We start from the raw sequence: 16,971 nt of genomic DNA on the forward strand, positions 1-16,971 counted from the left end.
ATATGCTGCGCGTTTGCCAAAGGGGCGCAGACACAGAATCACAAGCGAATCCATCCTTGATTTCACGCTGATTGTCCATGCCATGATCAGTGGAGGTTGTAAAATACCCTTGCAACTGTTTCCACTGTTCATTGACCGCTCCGGGACAAAAATAGCAGGTTACTCAATTAGAGAAGCAACTAAAGGTTTAATATTTTACACTGAATTTTTATTTCACTGTCTACCAAACAAAGCAGTTTTAGTTTGCTTCGTCAAATTAACAACATTAAAATGTTAAATTCGTTTTAAAATACGAATAAAAATGAAATAAAATAAAGATCTACTGTAATATTTTACATTTTACTGTTGTCATGTACAGTATCATATGTGTGATCATTTGATCATTTTCCTGGCTCTAGTGCAGCATTAGTCATTTTGACCGCATGAGGGCGATAAACGTTTACTAAACGTAAACCCTTAATAAAAAAATTATGATTATTTAAACACTCATCTTTAGAAAATTATATAATTTTACCATACATAGGCCTATAATATTACAATTTTTAATTTATAAATTACATTATTTCATCCAGCTTGTGTTTTTATAAAATATAAATATACATTTTATATTCATATTACATTTATTACATTTACATATTCTATTTTATAAATTATTCATATTAAAACAATGTTTTTGGAAAACATTTTATTAATAATAATTTAAAATGTTTTAGGAAATTATATATTATTTTATCTATCTGCCATGCCAGACTATAAAATAATATTATCAATAACATATCAATATTATTCAATATTGATTCAATAATTTTTTTTTTAATAATAGCATTTTAAACTGTTGTTTTTAGGAAATTACAATATTTAATATCTCTCTCTAATTACTATTATTTATTTTTTTATTTTATTTTTTTAAAAATATTTTTCTAAAATACAATTTTGCCTTTTCTTCCCTTAAAGAGAAAGCAAAGCAAGCCTCAAAGGCTTCATTCAGGTTCCTAAAATTAGTTAGCATTTCCCAGAGAAAATATCAGTTTTGTTATTCAGTTTCAAAGATATTTGTGGAACGGAATTTGCAAACTCTATAAAAGACTGAAAAATAATAATTCATTCATTCATTACTTCAAGAAAATAATAATTTCTTAATTAAAGATTTCGAGACCAAAACGTGCTCATTTCCTATAAAATAAATAAATACATCAAATTAAGCCCATCATATAACAAAAGCAAATCCCTGATCATATCAGACTCTGATCAACTGTGATTAAAGTACAACAGAAGGTTTGTTGTGAAGTTGGGTGTGTCCGGCGATGTAAACCACACCCTCTGAATGTCTCTCATTTGACTCGAGTTTAAATGAGTCTTGTTTCTCTCACAGAGGGCGTCACGCAGTCAGTGAAGTCACCTCAATGCAAAATGAACACAACGCTCTGAAGTAACCAGGGATGCTTTATTTGGAAGACTCAAAAGACACATTTCTGTAGTGTTTCAGATCCAAAGGAACTTTCTTCAATATCTGTGACTGTCATTTAAATCGCCACCATGGGTGATGTGATTTCTACCAACCTGGACGAAGGCAAACGGGAGATGATTACAGGTAAAACGCGTTTGTGTTACTTTTAAAAGGGGAAAAAAGTCATTTTCTGTACAATAGAGCTAGCGTGCTTTAAACGAGGGCTGAGATGGGTTTAGTTAACGTGGATACACCAGCCACAAATCTTTAAGAGACTTTTAGCAGACGCGTGTACACCGAAGAAACCTGGACGCGTTCTCGCGCTCAAAAACTAAAACAGTATGAGACTGAACGTCAGAAAATTCAAAATGTCATCATTTACCCAGACTGTCATTTCGTAATTTTCTTCTTAACTGCTCCACGGAAAGAATAAAGAAAAACATATAGGTTTATACAAGTTCATGAGGTTGAGTAAATCACAACAAATTTATTTGACGCGGCGTCCTAAAAAACGCGACGCAATACAGACCTTCGCAATAACCAACGATTAAAAGTAACTCGGACTGAATCTAAGAACGCGTCGCGTTTAAACGCCCCCTAAAGCCTCAAGTATACACATGTTTAGTTAAATGACAGTTTGAGGCAGCAAGTAATACGTATTTGTATTAAAACATTTTCCTGTTTTGAATTGATGTTTTTCCACTGTATAAACGTTTTAGGCGTTTAACGTTGTGTCAAAAACTGTTTTGCCAACTCTACTTTTTTTTGAGTATCCTTGGCATGTTTAATAGTAGGCGTACTTTTGTGTCCACAAATTATATTTTCTGCTATAACTCTAATGATAAAATGTAAAAATGACCTTCCATTGTGTGCCCATTAAGCTTCTATTAAGTATTTTTGCTGCATTATGCTTCCTCTAGTTGGTTTGGAGAACTGATTATATCCTCTACCTGTAAAGACACCCTTCATAACTATATATTAGTTCCTCTCCAAAACCATGATGAGAAATAATCACGTTCCTTTAAAGAAACATGCTTTTGCAATTAAAGAGCTTTAAGGTGTGGAATACCGCAATTATGTTTACAACATTCACTTTTTGAGTTTTCCTAGAAACTTAACAGGAACATTTCATAGCTATCCAGTGTGACCAACCTGACACGTGGGAAATGAAATGTTACCAGTCCATAATTTGTGACGTCAGTAGTGGTTACTGTGTTTTGGATCTGCTTCTTGTCTTTTTCCCTCATGTCAATCATAGAAAGTATCTTTGGATGTAAACAGACTTGATAAATATAGCCTAAGTATTCACTTACAACAATCTTCAGTTGTGGAAAACTGTTGAAAAACCAGTTTGAGTGAAACAAACATAGTGTGAGAGAATTTTCTAATGTTGGAAAACAAGAGCTCTTTTGGCTGTGACTGGAAATTTTGGATCACCGCAGCTTTGTATGTACACACACACACACACATACACTAAGAACAAGTCAGGACTGGTTAAGAAGTATAGGGGTTTTATTGTGTGTGTTTGAAGTACCAGTCCGGATCTTTCACTGATGATAGGCTTGAGTCACTTGGTGAGCTGGCACTTGATGAAGTGATCGTCTTGTTCTGAGCTCATTTCAGAGAAATGTTTAATTTCTGTGAGATGAATGCAGGTGGATCTCATGCAGACGTATGTGCTGATGTCACAAAATGCTGAGTGTGTCTGCTGAGTCAGCCCTTTTGAAATTCCACCACTGTTTAGTATTGAACTGTGGGAAGCTGTTTGGTCTCTCTGCAAGAGAAGGCCGCCCTCATAGACTCTCCCTTTATGAAGCATGAAGCTGTTATGAAGATGTTTGTGGTAGATGGACAGGAGGTCAGGAGGTTGAAGGGAGGTTAGAACACAGGAAATTCCTCTAGGGATCTCTAGACCTCCCTTGTGAACTATTTGACTAATAGGTCTGGATGTTTTCTGAGAGAGTGAGAGCAAGTATGAACATGTCTTGGAGTAATGGGGAGGATCTTCTCAAGGTGTCATCATGTTCTCAGACTTTTGTTTTTATCTGTCTCCCCCATATCTTTCCCTCCCTTCCTCAGTTTCAGTGAAGGGTTCATCTGCTGACTGTGCATGTGGGAGGGGATGTTTGTCAGCTTTTGGTCTTTTACAGTCTCTATGGTCATTGGATAGGTAGCTTTGACTTGTGGAATTCAACCTTTTAAAATTGTCACTAAGGTAAAATAATCTAACTGGTTTTGCTGAAATTGCAAGAATGTCTTAGGGAAGTGTTGGTATCAATAAATGCCTTATGATATTGTTTTTTTATTAAAAGTGTCTGAAGTATGACAATGACTTGGTGTCATGTCTAAAAATGTATACATTATTGTAAAAAAGAAAATAAATTGGATGAAAATAATTCTAATGAAAAAACAAACAAACCAAAAAAAAAAAAAAAAAAAAATATATATATATATATATATATATATATATATATATATATATATTATATTATATTAATTTTAAAGATTAAATTATATAAAGTCTAATAAAATATAACATTAATATGTGTGTGTGTATATATACACACAGTGTGGGGGGGGGGAATTATTTGATCCCCTGCTGATTTTGTACGTTTGCCCACTGACAAAGAGATAATCAGTGTATAATTTTAATGGTAGGTTTATTTGAACAGTGAGAGACAGAATAACGACAAAAAAAATCCAGGAAAACGCATTTAAAAAAAGTTATAAATTGATTTGCATTTTAATGAGTCAAATAAGTATTTATCCCCTATCAATCAGCAAGATTTCTGGCTCCCAGGTGTCTTTTATACAGGTAAGGAACTAAGATTAGAAGCACTGTCTTAAAGGGAGTCTCAGCTTCTTACCTGTATAAAAGACAACCTGTCCACAGAAGCAATCAATCAATCAGATTCCAAACTCTCCACCACGGCCAACACCAAAGAGCTGTCCAAGGATGTCAGGGACAAGATTGTAGACCTACACAAGGCTGGAATGGGCTACAAGACCATCGCCAAGCAGCTTGGTGAGAAGGTGACAACAGTTGGTGCGATTATTCACAAATGGAAGAAACACAAAATAACTGTTAATCTCCCTCGGACTGGGGCTCCATGCAAGATCTCACCTCGTGGAGTTTCAATGATCATGAGAACAGGGAGGAATCAGCCCAGAACTACACAGGAGGATCTTGTCAAGGCAGCTGGGACCATAGTCACCAAGAAAACAATTGGTAACACACCACGCTGTGAAGGACTGAAATCCCGCAGCGCCCGCAAGGTCCCCCTGCTCAAGAAAGCACATGTACAGGCCCGTCTGAAGTTTGCCAATGATTCAGAGGAGAACTGGGTGAAAGTTTTGAGGTCAGATGAGACCAAAATCCAGCTCTTTGGCATCAACTCAACTCGCCGTGTTTGGAGGAGGAGGAGGAATGCATGACCCCAAGAACACCATCCTCCCCGTCAAACATGGAGGTTAAGCTTTGGGGGTGTTTTTCTGCCAAGGGAACTGCACTGCATCAAAGAGACGATGTACGGGTCCATGTACCGTCAGGGCCAGGGCATTGAAAATGGGTTGTGGATAGGTATTCCAGCAGCATGACAATGACCCAAAACACACGGCCAAGGCAACAAAGGAGTGGCTCAAGAAGCACATTAAAGGGGTGGTTTATTGCAATTTCACTTTTTTAACGTTAGTTAGTGTGTAATGTTGCTGTTTGAGCATAAACAACATCTGCAAAGTTGCAGCGCTGAAAGTTCAATGCAAACAGAGATATCGTCTTTTAAAATTCTGGAAGTTTAATGCCTACAAAAACGGCTGGTAAGGGACTACAACGAACTACTTCCCGGGTCTAATACGTCACTGACCCAGATAAACCCCGCCCTCGGGAACATGTAAGAAGGGGGCGTATATTAAAAGCTAACATAAGCAGTAGCATAATAACAGCGTATCTAAAAGTATGAGACAACAAACAAAAAAACATACCATTAAGAGCCCTGCTTGCACAGGTTCTGCGCGATCCTCTTCACTAATATCTTCTGCGTCTCAATCGGGCTCAAATTGATAAGCAATATAGACGTTTCTATATTGTTATAAATCATTGTTTACAATACAACTGGAACACATGCAGCTGAGCTGAGGGGCGGGACATTTAGACGCACGCTCGGCGGTTTAGTGAATCACAACACACTGAGCCAGCTAACCAATCAGAGCCCATCACGTATTTCTGAGGGAGGGGCTTCATAAAAACCGTAAGTAATCGAGGCGTTTGTCAGAGAAGGGACAGTGCGGTGTGGAATAAAGGTAAATTATATGAAAAATAATGCGTTTTTGAAAAAACGAAGCATGAACACATGTTAGACTGCACCCCATAAACACAATCAAGCCTAGAAAAAAAACAGTAAACCACCCCTTTAAGGTCCTGGAGTGGCCTAGCCAGTCTCCAGACCTTAATCCCATAGAAAATCTGTGGAGGGAGCTGAAGGTTCGAGCTGCCAAACATCAGCCTCGAAACCTTAATGACTTGGAGAGGATCTGCAGAGAGGAGTGGGACAAACTCCCTCCTGAGATGTGTGCAAACCTGGTGGCCACGAAAGAAACGTCTGACCTCTGTGATTGCCAGCATGGGTTTTTGCCTCCAAGTACTAAGTCATGTTTTTTGCAAAGGGATCAAATACTTATTTGACTCATTAAAATGCAAATCAATTTATAACCTTTTTGAAATGAGTTTTTCTGGATTTTTTTTGTTGTTATTCTGTCTCTCAATGTTTGTATATGTGTATATGTGTGTGTGTGTGTGTTATATGTAATATAAAATGTCAATGCTTTGTTTTACATCCTAATATTTAACATTTTCAAAGACAGCTGTTTATTTATTATGTACATAGACCCAATTTATACAATAACATGAGTAATTTGAAAGTGTAACTATTATTTGGGAAATATTTAGTTTCTATTATGTTACATTATTAATTTTTTCTACTTGTAGTACTGTGCTGTTAGGGTTAAGTACTGATTTATTTGATTATTTATTAATATTTAGCTATTTTAATAAATTTTACTTAGTTTCCTCATAGTTAATTTTTTTAACAGTATTTTTCTTAGCTTTTCCATGGACCTCCTAGCATTCTCTTGCAGCCACCTGGGGTTCCAGGATTGAAAACCCCTGCTCTAATGCGCTTTAACACGCTCAGTGAAACCCATCTTAAGATGCGACGAGTGACGTGACGCACAACAGCATTACATTTCAGGGTTTATGTTGATAAGAAGTTTTCTAGCGAATCGTCACCAGCACCTGTTCCGCCTGTGCCAACTGAGCATCTAGAAACAATCTCTGCAAATATACATGTGAATGAATACTGAGGAATAGTCAACACTAAGCCAAAGCAAACTGAGTCTACAAGTTATTCTAGTTTAATACAATAGTGGGTCTGCTAGAGAATGGTCTGCCCTCACAGACACACCGGCTGCTGCATTCAAGCAAACACAACAACATGCTTTTCATTCAAATGTCCTGTAACAAGAAGCTTCTAATCTGATGGAGTGCTTGAGAATTAAGGTGTAAGTGAAGAGATTCCTTCCTGTGGAGACCTACTGTAGGACATGGTACAGTAAACCGGAATACCCAGAAGGCCATGTGTATTTAAAGTGTTGTTCTGTAACTTCAGTTGACATCAGATGTGGCCCTTCTTCCTTTTCCGTTCCTGTCCAGTTGTTCCTTCCTGTTTTTCATGGAAGTATGTCCTTTCACATGCATTCAAACACATGCCAACTTTCATCAGCATCCAAACGCTAAGACTCTCGTCCTGTTAATATTAAATGCCACAGATATTGATTGCTTTAAAACGAGACCACTATGCTTTGAATATGGCATTCAAATGTGGTCGCCTTTGATCATGCATCACTTTTTCCATTTTATTGGCCTCTTTATATAAGCAAATTCATCTTAATAGCACCATCTTCTTTTCATAAAGCTTCGATAAGCCTGCAGGCTCGGGTCTTTTCATTTGTAATGTTTATTTTCATACTGGGTCCATGTGTTTCCACACTTGACTGTTTTTGCAACTGTTTCTCTCTTTATCAGGAATTCCCGTTTATTGTTGATCAGCTTTTGTGTTGTAACCCTATTGAATTTTAGGATCAGTATTTTCACAGATAAAATATATTTCATTATAACTGTTATAATGTTGTAATAGAATACACAGTGAGGACTGCACAAAATGGCCCAAAAATCATAATGTTATTATTTTGGTTAATATTATTTTTTTCCCTTTGCAACTAATATGGTAATATATTTAATAAATTATTATTTTATTATTTCTAACATTATTTTATTAATTTATTTAAATGATTAAATTAATATTTTATGAAAATAATGTGCATTTTTTATTATTATTATTATTATTATTATCATACATTTTATAATAACAATATTTTAGTACTATATTAGACTTTGAAGCATGCAGACTGTATATTTATTTAAATAAATTTCAGTATTTTGTGGTTTAATAATCAGACTGGGCAATATAATGATGATTCCCATTTGAACACTTTCAAACCCACACTCGCAGAAATGGGCTATTGATGTGCATTTGACAGTGGAGTCTCACTTAGTTCTAGTCAACTAAAAATCTTGGATCAATTTACAGCTCTGTTTTGTTTGATGCTGTAAGAGGCTGGGTTTTTCTCAGTGTTTGCATCTTTGTTGTTATCTTGCCTAATTGCTTTTTGGGAACAATTCTCAACTAAAAGACTAAAACTAACTAAACCGGTTTATAATGTTTTGTGATAGTGATTAAATATTTACACTGCCATTTGACCTAAAGTAACCTCTAGCAAATGCAACCTGCAATTTGCAGTGCACTCTGCAGCTGTAAAGTAATCATTTCTTTCCTCTGCTGCAGTCCTTCTTTAAACCTAACATTCCTGTATCTCTGTTCCAACTTAGCCCGCACCAGTGCTGTGATGGCAGAATTTGGGAGGTTTTATGAGCAGCAGTACGCTGTGGCTTTGTTCAACAGCGTACGCTATGAGATCGAAGGAGGAGGGAATACCCAGACACAACTGCTGCATAGAAAGGTAAAACCCCCTATATTTCACCTCTTTTTGTCTAGTCATCTAGATCCCAGAGGGATCAGGAAAGATTGTCAAAGAATGGAAAAATAATGGCAAAGAATATTGCCCACTGCAGGTTCAAATGAGATCAGATTTGATCTCATTTGATGTAAACTTCATCTGACGGTGAGGAACACACTGAGAAAACTTAGTCAGCCGACGAACAAAAACTGCCCGATGGCCGACCGACGGCTTGGTGTGTTCCGGGTTTAAGTTGTTGTTGTTTTGAAAACTTTCCACCCCAGACCTCTGATATTAATTGTTTCTGGGTTAAGACGAGCACATCAAAGGAGCTGAAACCAGCTTTTCTGCAGTAGAAAAATCTGTCAAACAGTTCAAGATCAATTACCAACACATCGTTGGCTGAAATGGTTTGATTGCATTAGGTTTGAGGGATGTTCTGAGATCTTGGTTATCTCAACAAATGCGGAGAAAGATGATAACTCATCAGCCTTCAATTGTGAACACTCCTCCTTTCTTATTGGTCTCCAAACTTTCCTGGCCTCCCCAATTATCAATTGTCCATGAAGTCATTTGATCTCTACTCAACACAGAAATCTAGACCATGGCCAAGAAAAACGCTTGTGCACTCTCATATTTGAAGTCCTTCAGATGTTATGAACCAGGACAGCTGGACTTGGAAAATATCTGTCTGCATTTATTTGTATTTAGTTTCAAAGATTAACCGATTAACCATGTTCAAAGGCATGTGCACCCACCAGTGGTAAATTCAGCATCCATTAACAGAAAGCAGTGGTTTTGATTGTAGACATAACACCAGCTTGAATGTCTTTTATGTACCAGTTGCTCCACCCATTTCTTATTTTTGGCTGAATCACTCAGATCTATGTTATATAAACACGTCTCAAGCTGGCCTTTTGTTATTTCAAACTGCTGGGAGTGTTTTTCACGTTGGTCTTCTAAACACCATTCATTGTTTTGTTTAGTCATGCCTTCATCTAGTGAAATGATTTTGATTTGCATTCATTTCAAATTGCGTTCCCATCACAGGACCCTCTGAAGAACAAGTCCATCTTCTCTGGAGGTTTGTTTCAGTACCTGGAAGAGAGCAAGAAATGGAGGAGCCGCTTTTTGTATGTGGGCGACTCCTACAACATCAGCTTGTATGAGAGCAAAGCGGTGAGTGTAAACCGCTGAGCGTGTTTATTTTTTTTTGTTTTGTTTTTGTTTGTTTTTTTATCCTAACTTTCACCACAAACATGCCCAGCTCAGATAATTAAATGTAAACAAAAGAAAAATGATTTGAATGTTAATCTTGCATTACTGGACCTAAAGTGAATATCAAATGTACTGCTGTTAGTGGACATGTTTGTCATTTGTCACCAGCTGCAGAGTGATGCTGAGCTATCTGTCTCCTCTACAGGCACATGATCGAGGTCTCCACTCCAAAGGGGCCATTAACTGCGCCGGGTACAGAGCCCTGACCTCAATGGAGGAATACCTGGGGCTTCTCAATAATAGCCTGAGTGGTGAGAAATGAATTAATACAATAATAATTAAATAAACAGATATAAAAGCAGCATTGTCAGAAAATACTATCAGAATTCTAAATGATCCTTATGGACATGTTGCACAATATTATTTTAAAGACGAAGTATGAACACACTATATCCAATAGTAATTAAAAAAATATAAATGTAATAGTAATTTTTAAATGTTCAAATTTCAGTTTATGATTTAGGGTATTTATTTATTTATAAGAGTTCTTATTTGATCTCATAATATAATTATGTATTTTATTTTATCTTTTTTTTTTTTTCTTGGTCTAGAATAGACAGGATACATTCAGGATGAGTTTTTTAATACTCTGTATACAGTGCTATATAATCTATTATGTCTAATCAGTGTAATTTTAAATCATTTATAATCATGGTCTTGTATTGTGTGATCTGTTGTTTTAGATACAAAGGCCAAAGCTGCCGGTGCCCCATTTCTGAAATGTCCCACACAGTTTCCCATCATCCTGTGGCATCCATACGCCCGCCATCACTACTTCTGTGTCATGACGGAGAAAGAACAGAAGAAGTGGCACGCCGTCTTCCAGGACTGTGTGAGACACAGCAACAACGGTGAGTCACGGTCACAGACAAAGACAAAGCAAAGCATTCATTTTTAGATTGAAGCCATATGTGCTTCTCTCTAAGTGTATCTGCTTTGCTGAGAGACCTCTCTTGTCTACTTCATCTAGATCACAATTACGGGAAACAGTAGTTCACATGTTAATGTTCATTTGCTGATTTGTGTGCACAAAAAAATGCACATTGTCATGAGAAAGTTGTAGTTTGTCGGCATAAAGGAGTCGATTTTTCCATGTCAACTACTATCCAAAATAACCTTAAAATGGATCTCCATACCAGAGGATTTGCTGCATAATCATTTCTTTCTGACTTGCGTCACAGTGAGAGATGAATTAACAGCGAAATGACCTGTGACATTTATCTGTCCTCCCCGTCATTCAAACATAGTCTATAGAGCATTTCTAGCTAAATATGCACAGAAATATCTGCATGCCTTTGTAAAAATTCATAGTATTACATTACCTTCAACTCCACCCTCACAAATCACCTGTCTTCTGGCTTATCGTCATATTTCAAATCACACAACAGGGTGTGTGTCTATGACTGTGTATGTGAAGGGAAGAAGTGTTTGTGTCACAGCTTGAAATGTTGAATGCTTTTGAAATTACTTTAAGGTGTGGAGGATGTTCCTTTTGTCATTTTAACTGATGATAAATATCCATGCAAGAACAGTGAACTTTTAATGCTCTTTATTTATGACGTATCTTTTTTTTTTTTTTTTTTCAAATCATCATTAGAATGCATTGATATTATCTTCTAGGAATTTCTATGTAGAAATCCATTTCCAAAATGTCTTAAGTCAAATTTAGTAGAAGGTACTATTTGTATTGTTTTACTGTTCAAATGTTTTTTTTTTAAAGAATCTTATTTTTATTTATTTATATTTTTTACATTATTCACAGTAAAGACATTTATAATGTTTTTACAAAAGAAATCGGTTTCAAATAAATGGTGTTCTTTTGAACACACTATACATTAATCCTGAAAAATATATCATGGTTTCCACAAAAATATTAAGCAGCACAACCGTTTTAAACATTGATAGTAATAAGAAATGTTTCTTGAACATCAAATAAGCATATTAGAAGGATTTCTGAAGTATCAAGTGATACTGAAGACTAAAGTAATGGATGCTGAAAATTCAGCTTTGCCATCAAAAGAATAAATTGTTTTAAAATATTTTATTACATTACACTAGAAACACATAATAATATTTCACAGTATTACTGTTTTTTTGTGTGTGTTTTTGATCAAATAAATGCAGCCTTGGTGACCATAAGAGATTTATTTGAATGGTGCAAATAAAAAAAATTAAAAAGATTATTAAAAATAATTACTGCAGTTGGCGCCAATAGCCTAGTGGGCTGTGTGCCAACATGTGACGCAGTTGCATTATGTGCGTCCCGAGTTCGACTGAGTTGCTTCATGTCTCCTCTACACTGTCTTATCAAAATAAAGACAAAAAAATTACTGCAGTTGCGTATAAAGTTTAAATAATTTTTTTTTAAAAAGAGTGTCTGAAGAATGTTGCACTATAGACGTTGACAAACTAATAAAAGGAGGTATTGTATTTATTGGCTGACATAAGAATTGCACAACTTGCAGAGCAAGTAGCTCTAACATGTTGCCAGTCGTTGCCTGCTAAGTGAACATCCTCTGACCACATGTCAACACCTTCCCATAATGCCTTGGGGCACTCTCAGTTAGGCTTGTCAAGGCATGACAGCAAATGACTAGTTTTGTGGATCACGAATGATAATGACATAAGACAATTTACGCAGATATAGGCTATAATATCAAAGACCCTAGGGGTGTGTCTGATAAATAGTAAAGCTATATCACTCACGGCCTAACCTGAAGAGGCATATAATAATCATAAATTGCCCCCCCCCCCATTCCTTCTCACCTGTCTGTCCACTTTGAGGAAACCCAGACCTCTCTGCTCTCTACAGTCAGAGATTGATCTTTTAAAGGTGGGACCTTCAAGTCACTCATTAGCCAGGGGCTGCATGCAGTGACCTTCCTGCTGATTTACCTGCAGAAACTATGCAAAGCATTTGACTACCTTATTGTGGCATATTTTTCGTTTGTGTGACACAAACTGGAGAAAATATGTTGGGCTGGGCTTGATTTTATCCATTGGGAATTGAAAAGTAGGTTTTTGAAGGCTAACGTTTATTGAAACATCTTGTTTTGTTTTTTTTTCCAAATGGTTATGCTTCTGTTGTTATTTTACTGTCTTATAATTAGTGTGCTGTTAGCAAGATTTGAAACGAAAACTCAAATGTACATAAAAGCATAAATGGCAGTTTCACTGTTGCTTCATGTTAACCAGTCGTCTTGTGACATCACCAAAAACAATAGCAGAGGTGAATCTAGTGCATTTTGATCAAAGATTATTAAACCATTATTTTATTTTGAATAACTTGGAGTATAACTCATGAACAATAAGATGAGTAATGTGTTTTAATTATGGTAAACGCTGACTTTCACAAGACGTCTTAAAGAAGAAGTGTTGTTCCTCAGCCCGTTTCGCATATTGATTTAAAATTAACATGTAACAAGGGACTTCATGCCAGATCAATATGTACAGCAAACATTGTGAGATCTCTAGCTTGCCTCCAGGCTTTTTAAGATCCTGAAGGTTAAGTACAGGGCCTGGCTTGGCAACAGCCCAAAAAAGGGATAGAATTGCAGATAGAATTGTGGATTCAGTCATACAAATGGAATTTACTGTATAACGCGGAATGTCACAGAATTTTCCAAATTTTGGATTGATAAATCAAAAGTAGGTTTAGTACACTTAAATCAAAACGCAATTTGGAGTAGTGTCTGTGAATACTAAGCAAAATACTATTTAAATATGAATTCAATGCGTTCTGCATTTCTCTTTGTGAAGGAATGGCGCAGAAGCGCAGCTTCGTTTACTACACAAATTCCGAAGTATGCATGCCGCTCGTGGTGATTTCAGCCTCGGCCACCTCAATATATGAGTACATGAACATAGGAACATAATCTCTAGAACTGCTCTGAGAGTCACTTCATTAGCATTTTACCATTTCTTTTGAGAAATCAGACAATCAAAAACTTCACAGCAACCAGTCAAAGTAAAAGTTTGGTTTAACTTGAAACTGTGACAGAAATATATTGCTTAATGTAATGATAGTACTACTACTAATAATAAAATTATTATTAAAACATTATTTTTAAAGGAATATATTCCAGATAAATATTTACTAGAATTAATTTAACAGAAAAATGTAAATGCACAACTATTTCTGAATAAATAAATAAATTAAGTTTTAAATATAAAATCAGTTAATTAGAGATTGATTTATTAAAATGTAATTAAACCATTAAAGTGGAATCTATGAAATTAATGGAACATTGAATTTTGTAAAAATAAAGCTGAATTTGAGAAAAACAAAAACATTTTATATTGCCTTAACGTAATTTTTGTTAAACTTTTAATAAATGTAATGCTGTTAAATAGGTTTCGTGATTTCAAATAATTTGACACGCTTTTTGTTTAATAACATTTAATTTAACCATTAAAACAGAGTCTAAACAAATTAAAATGGGGGGAAAAAAATTGAATCCAGAAATTTAAATGGAATTTGGAAAAACACAAGATGGAATTTGGGAAAAAATAGCATTTCATAGGGCCATACATAGGGAATATAATTTGCCTTTGAGGCATCAGGGAAGGGCTCTGCAAAATCCCTGAGACCTGCCTGAAGCCGAGGGCTGAATGATTTCAGGTAGTTGCTCCACATATGTGAGAACATAGCTCTGTGTTTTTGCTAGAGGGCTACCCGAGGGCAGAGAAGATCAACCACATGCAAAGCTGTGGTATTACAGCAAGTGCTCAAAGTGCTTGGGTTTTATTACAGAACCGGAAAGCAATCAAGATGAATTATACACAAAGGCCTTTCAAAGAGCCTAAGATAAAGCAAACCACAGATACACTCTATTTTAAGCTGTTTGAATTTGAACTCGGGCTGTGTATGAACTCAATGCTTGTTTTTATTGATCTGTCTAGCCTTCAGGTATGGGACTAAACCAATGGAGGGTTTCAAACATTGGGGATTCAATGCAAATGTTGCATTCTGAACATTTTTGTTCATCTAGTCATTGTTCTGACAGCCTGTGGTGGTGGTTAGTCATTTGTTTTGTTGTAGTCGTACCAGTCTCATTGGCAACTGGGATAGTTGGTAATCAATCATATCATCACACCCATTATGACATCATAGTGTGGAGACCAATGGCAGAAAGAAAACAAACAGGTTTTAAAATTAAAGTAGAGGTGAATGTCAGTTTCTCATTTACAACCATAGACACTGTTGACAGCTGGAATACACAATCAAACACAATGCTTTGAATTCAGCTGAAATTTAATAACAGGCCTTTGCGCCAAGTAATAGGCACACTGTGGCCGTCTATTTGGGTAAAGCCCGAATGTGAACCTGAAGAGCAGGGACTTAGATGTGATGCCAGTGTTGTTGTTGTTTTTCTTTATGGATCTCAGATGTGTCTTTTAAATAGATTATGCATTTATTTTTTAATCACCCTAACTAGTGGTCGACCGATATATCGGCCGATATTTGGCATTTTTCAAATATCGGCATTGGCTGATATGTTTTTCCTGTTTGGCCGATGCGTTCGAGGTGGGACTTTATTTTGACAGCGCTGAGAACGGCAGCGCCTGAGTACACAGTGCTTACATTCTCCCTCTTGTTCGGTGTTGTCGTTAACAGTTCTGTCTAAAACGGATAGAAGTCTGTCTAATAATCAGATAGAACAGTTAAACAAAGGAATTAAAATGTATACAAAAAAGTATTATAATGATTGCTTTTATATTATTAGTAATAGAAAAGCAAACATTATAATACTTTCTCGTTTGCCGTCAGCATTCAGCAAATACGCATTTATATCATTTAAACAAATCTTTGAATGTCTAATGAACACTTAATTTCACAAACCTTGCAAACTTAGTCGAACCCAGTTGTGAGATCTTGTGAAGTGTGCATTTGTGTCCTGCATGATCGCGTGTTCTCTGCGTGATGGTCGGTCCATGCAAATTGAATGCGGACAGGAGGAGATGTTCTCTGCGTAATGGTCGGTCCATGCAAATTGAATGCGGACAGGAGAAGAGTTCAGCTTCACTGGAGACGCACGATCGACAAACTTTAAACTCGTGATTTCAAATTATGCTGTGCTTTATGCATTTGCCCACTGTCATATTCATGTCATTTTCACTGTGTGCTGTATGCAGAATGACTGTTACCTTGACTTTTTTTGTAAATATGATTCCCAATGCACACAAACTTCCCAGAATACTGAGTTGGTCGCAGTTTACTTTCTTTTTAATTGTATTTTTATTAAATATTTATTTATTTGTGAAAAATACATTGTCATCTAAAGTATAATTGTTTATTTTACACATTTATTTTTTAATCCATTTTCAAATTATTTCAAATTTCTTAAATATTAATTAAAATAAATAAAAATATATCCAATATTAGTCGACCACTAACCCCAACCCCACCTTCCCATAAAGGCTAATATATTTCTTGTATTGTTTTTTTTTGTAATTATGACAAACCATTATTTTAATTGAAAGAAACCGAGTGTACAAATGAAATTAACTGATTAATTTTGTAATTAAAAAAGGTTCAAGATCTGTGGGGTTTTTTAAAAGTTATTTTTACATAGTAGATGTTATTATAAGAGTTAAGACTGAAAAATAAAAAATCTATTTGTTTGCTTATTTATTTTACGATTTTAATTTTGATTCGTTTTTATTAATAATTTATTAAATTAAATAGCTCTTGGTGTAGTAATGTGGGCAGTCATATGTTAATCACATTTTTTTTCTCTCTCTTTTTAGTCTCTTTTTCTGCTTAGTTTCAATGGGTTTCTTTTACTGGGATGGACATTTTACATTCTACAAGTACTATGTTTTCATAGTGCACTGAATTTTCTTCACTGAAATTCAAAAGATTTTGAACATTTGATTTGTACATTTCATGGCCCCTTTAAATTAAAAAGAAACATTCTATTGTGTGTACATTCACTTGTTTTTGTTTATACTTAAACTAAAAATGTGAATATTGTTAATATAAATATAATTTGTATGTACTTGTAAAAGTCAGTCCATGGAAAGATTTATGTTTGTTTGCTCTAGAGTCTAGACAGCTTTCCTTGAGATTTGGAAAGAAATGTCATTTTAAAAAGCTGAAATGTTTTCCTTGGTTCTCATTATTGATTCAGTGATAAGACGTTTTTGTTGAAACTCATCTAGTTTCTGTGCTT

General features: G+C 35.5%; 1 protein-coding gene across 1 annotated transcript in view; it reads left to right on the forward strand.

Moving 5' to 3' along the window:
- The first annotated feature begins 1,358 nt into the window (after positions 1-1,358).
- niban2a (niban apoptosis regulator 2a) overlaps positions 1,359-16,971 on the forward strand; it is a 29,679-nt gene continuing 14,066 nt past the window's right edge. Inside the window, exons 1-5 of the mRNA XM_058758692.1 lie at positions 1,359-1,591; positions 8,391-8,521; positions 9,569-9,697; positions 9,942-10,047; positions 10,480-10,647. Coding sequence (XP_058614675.1) covers positions 1,537-1,591; positions 8,391-8,521; positions 9,569-9,697; positions 9,942-10,047; positions 10,480-10,647 — 589 coding nt within the window. The 5' untranslated portion in view covers positions 1,359-1,536. The remainder of the gene's footprint in view (positions 1,592-8,390; positions 8,522-9,568; positions 9,698-9,941; positions 10,048-10,479; positions 10,648-16,971) is intronic.

Source organism: Onychostoma macrolepis, chromosome 21, assembly GCF_012432095.1.
Source record: "Onychostoma macrolepis isolate SWU-2019 chromosome 21, ASM1243209v1, whole genome shotgun sequence".
In the NCBI taxonomy this organism is placed as follows: domain Eukaryota; kingdom Metazoa; phylum Chordata; class Actinopteri; order Cypriniformes; family Cyprinidae; genus Onychostoma; species Onychostoma macrolepis.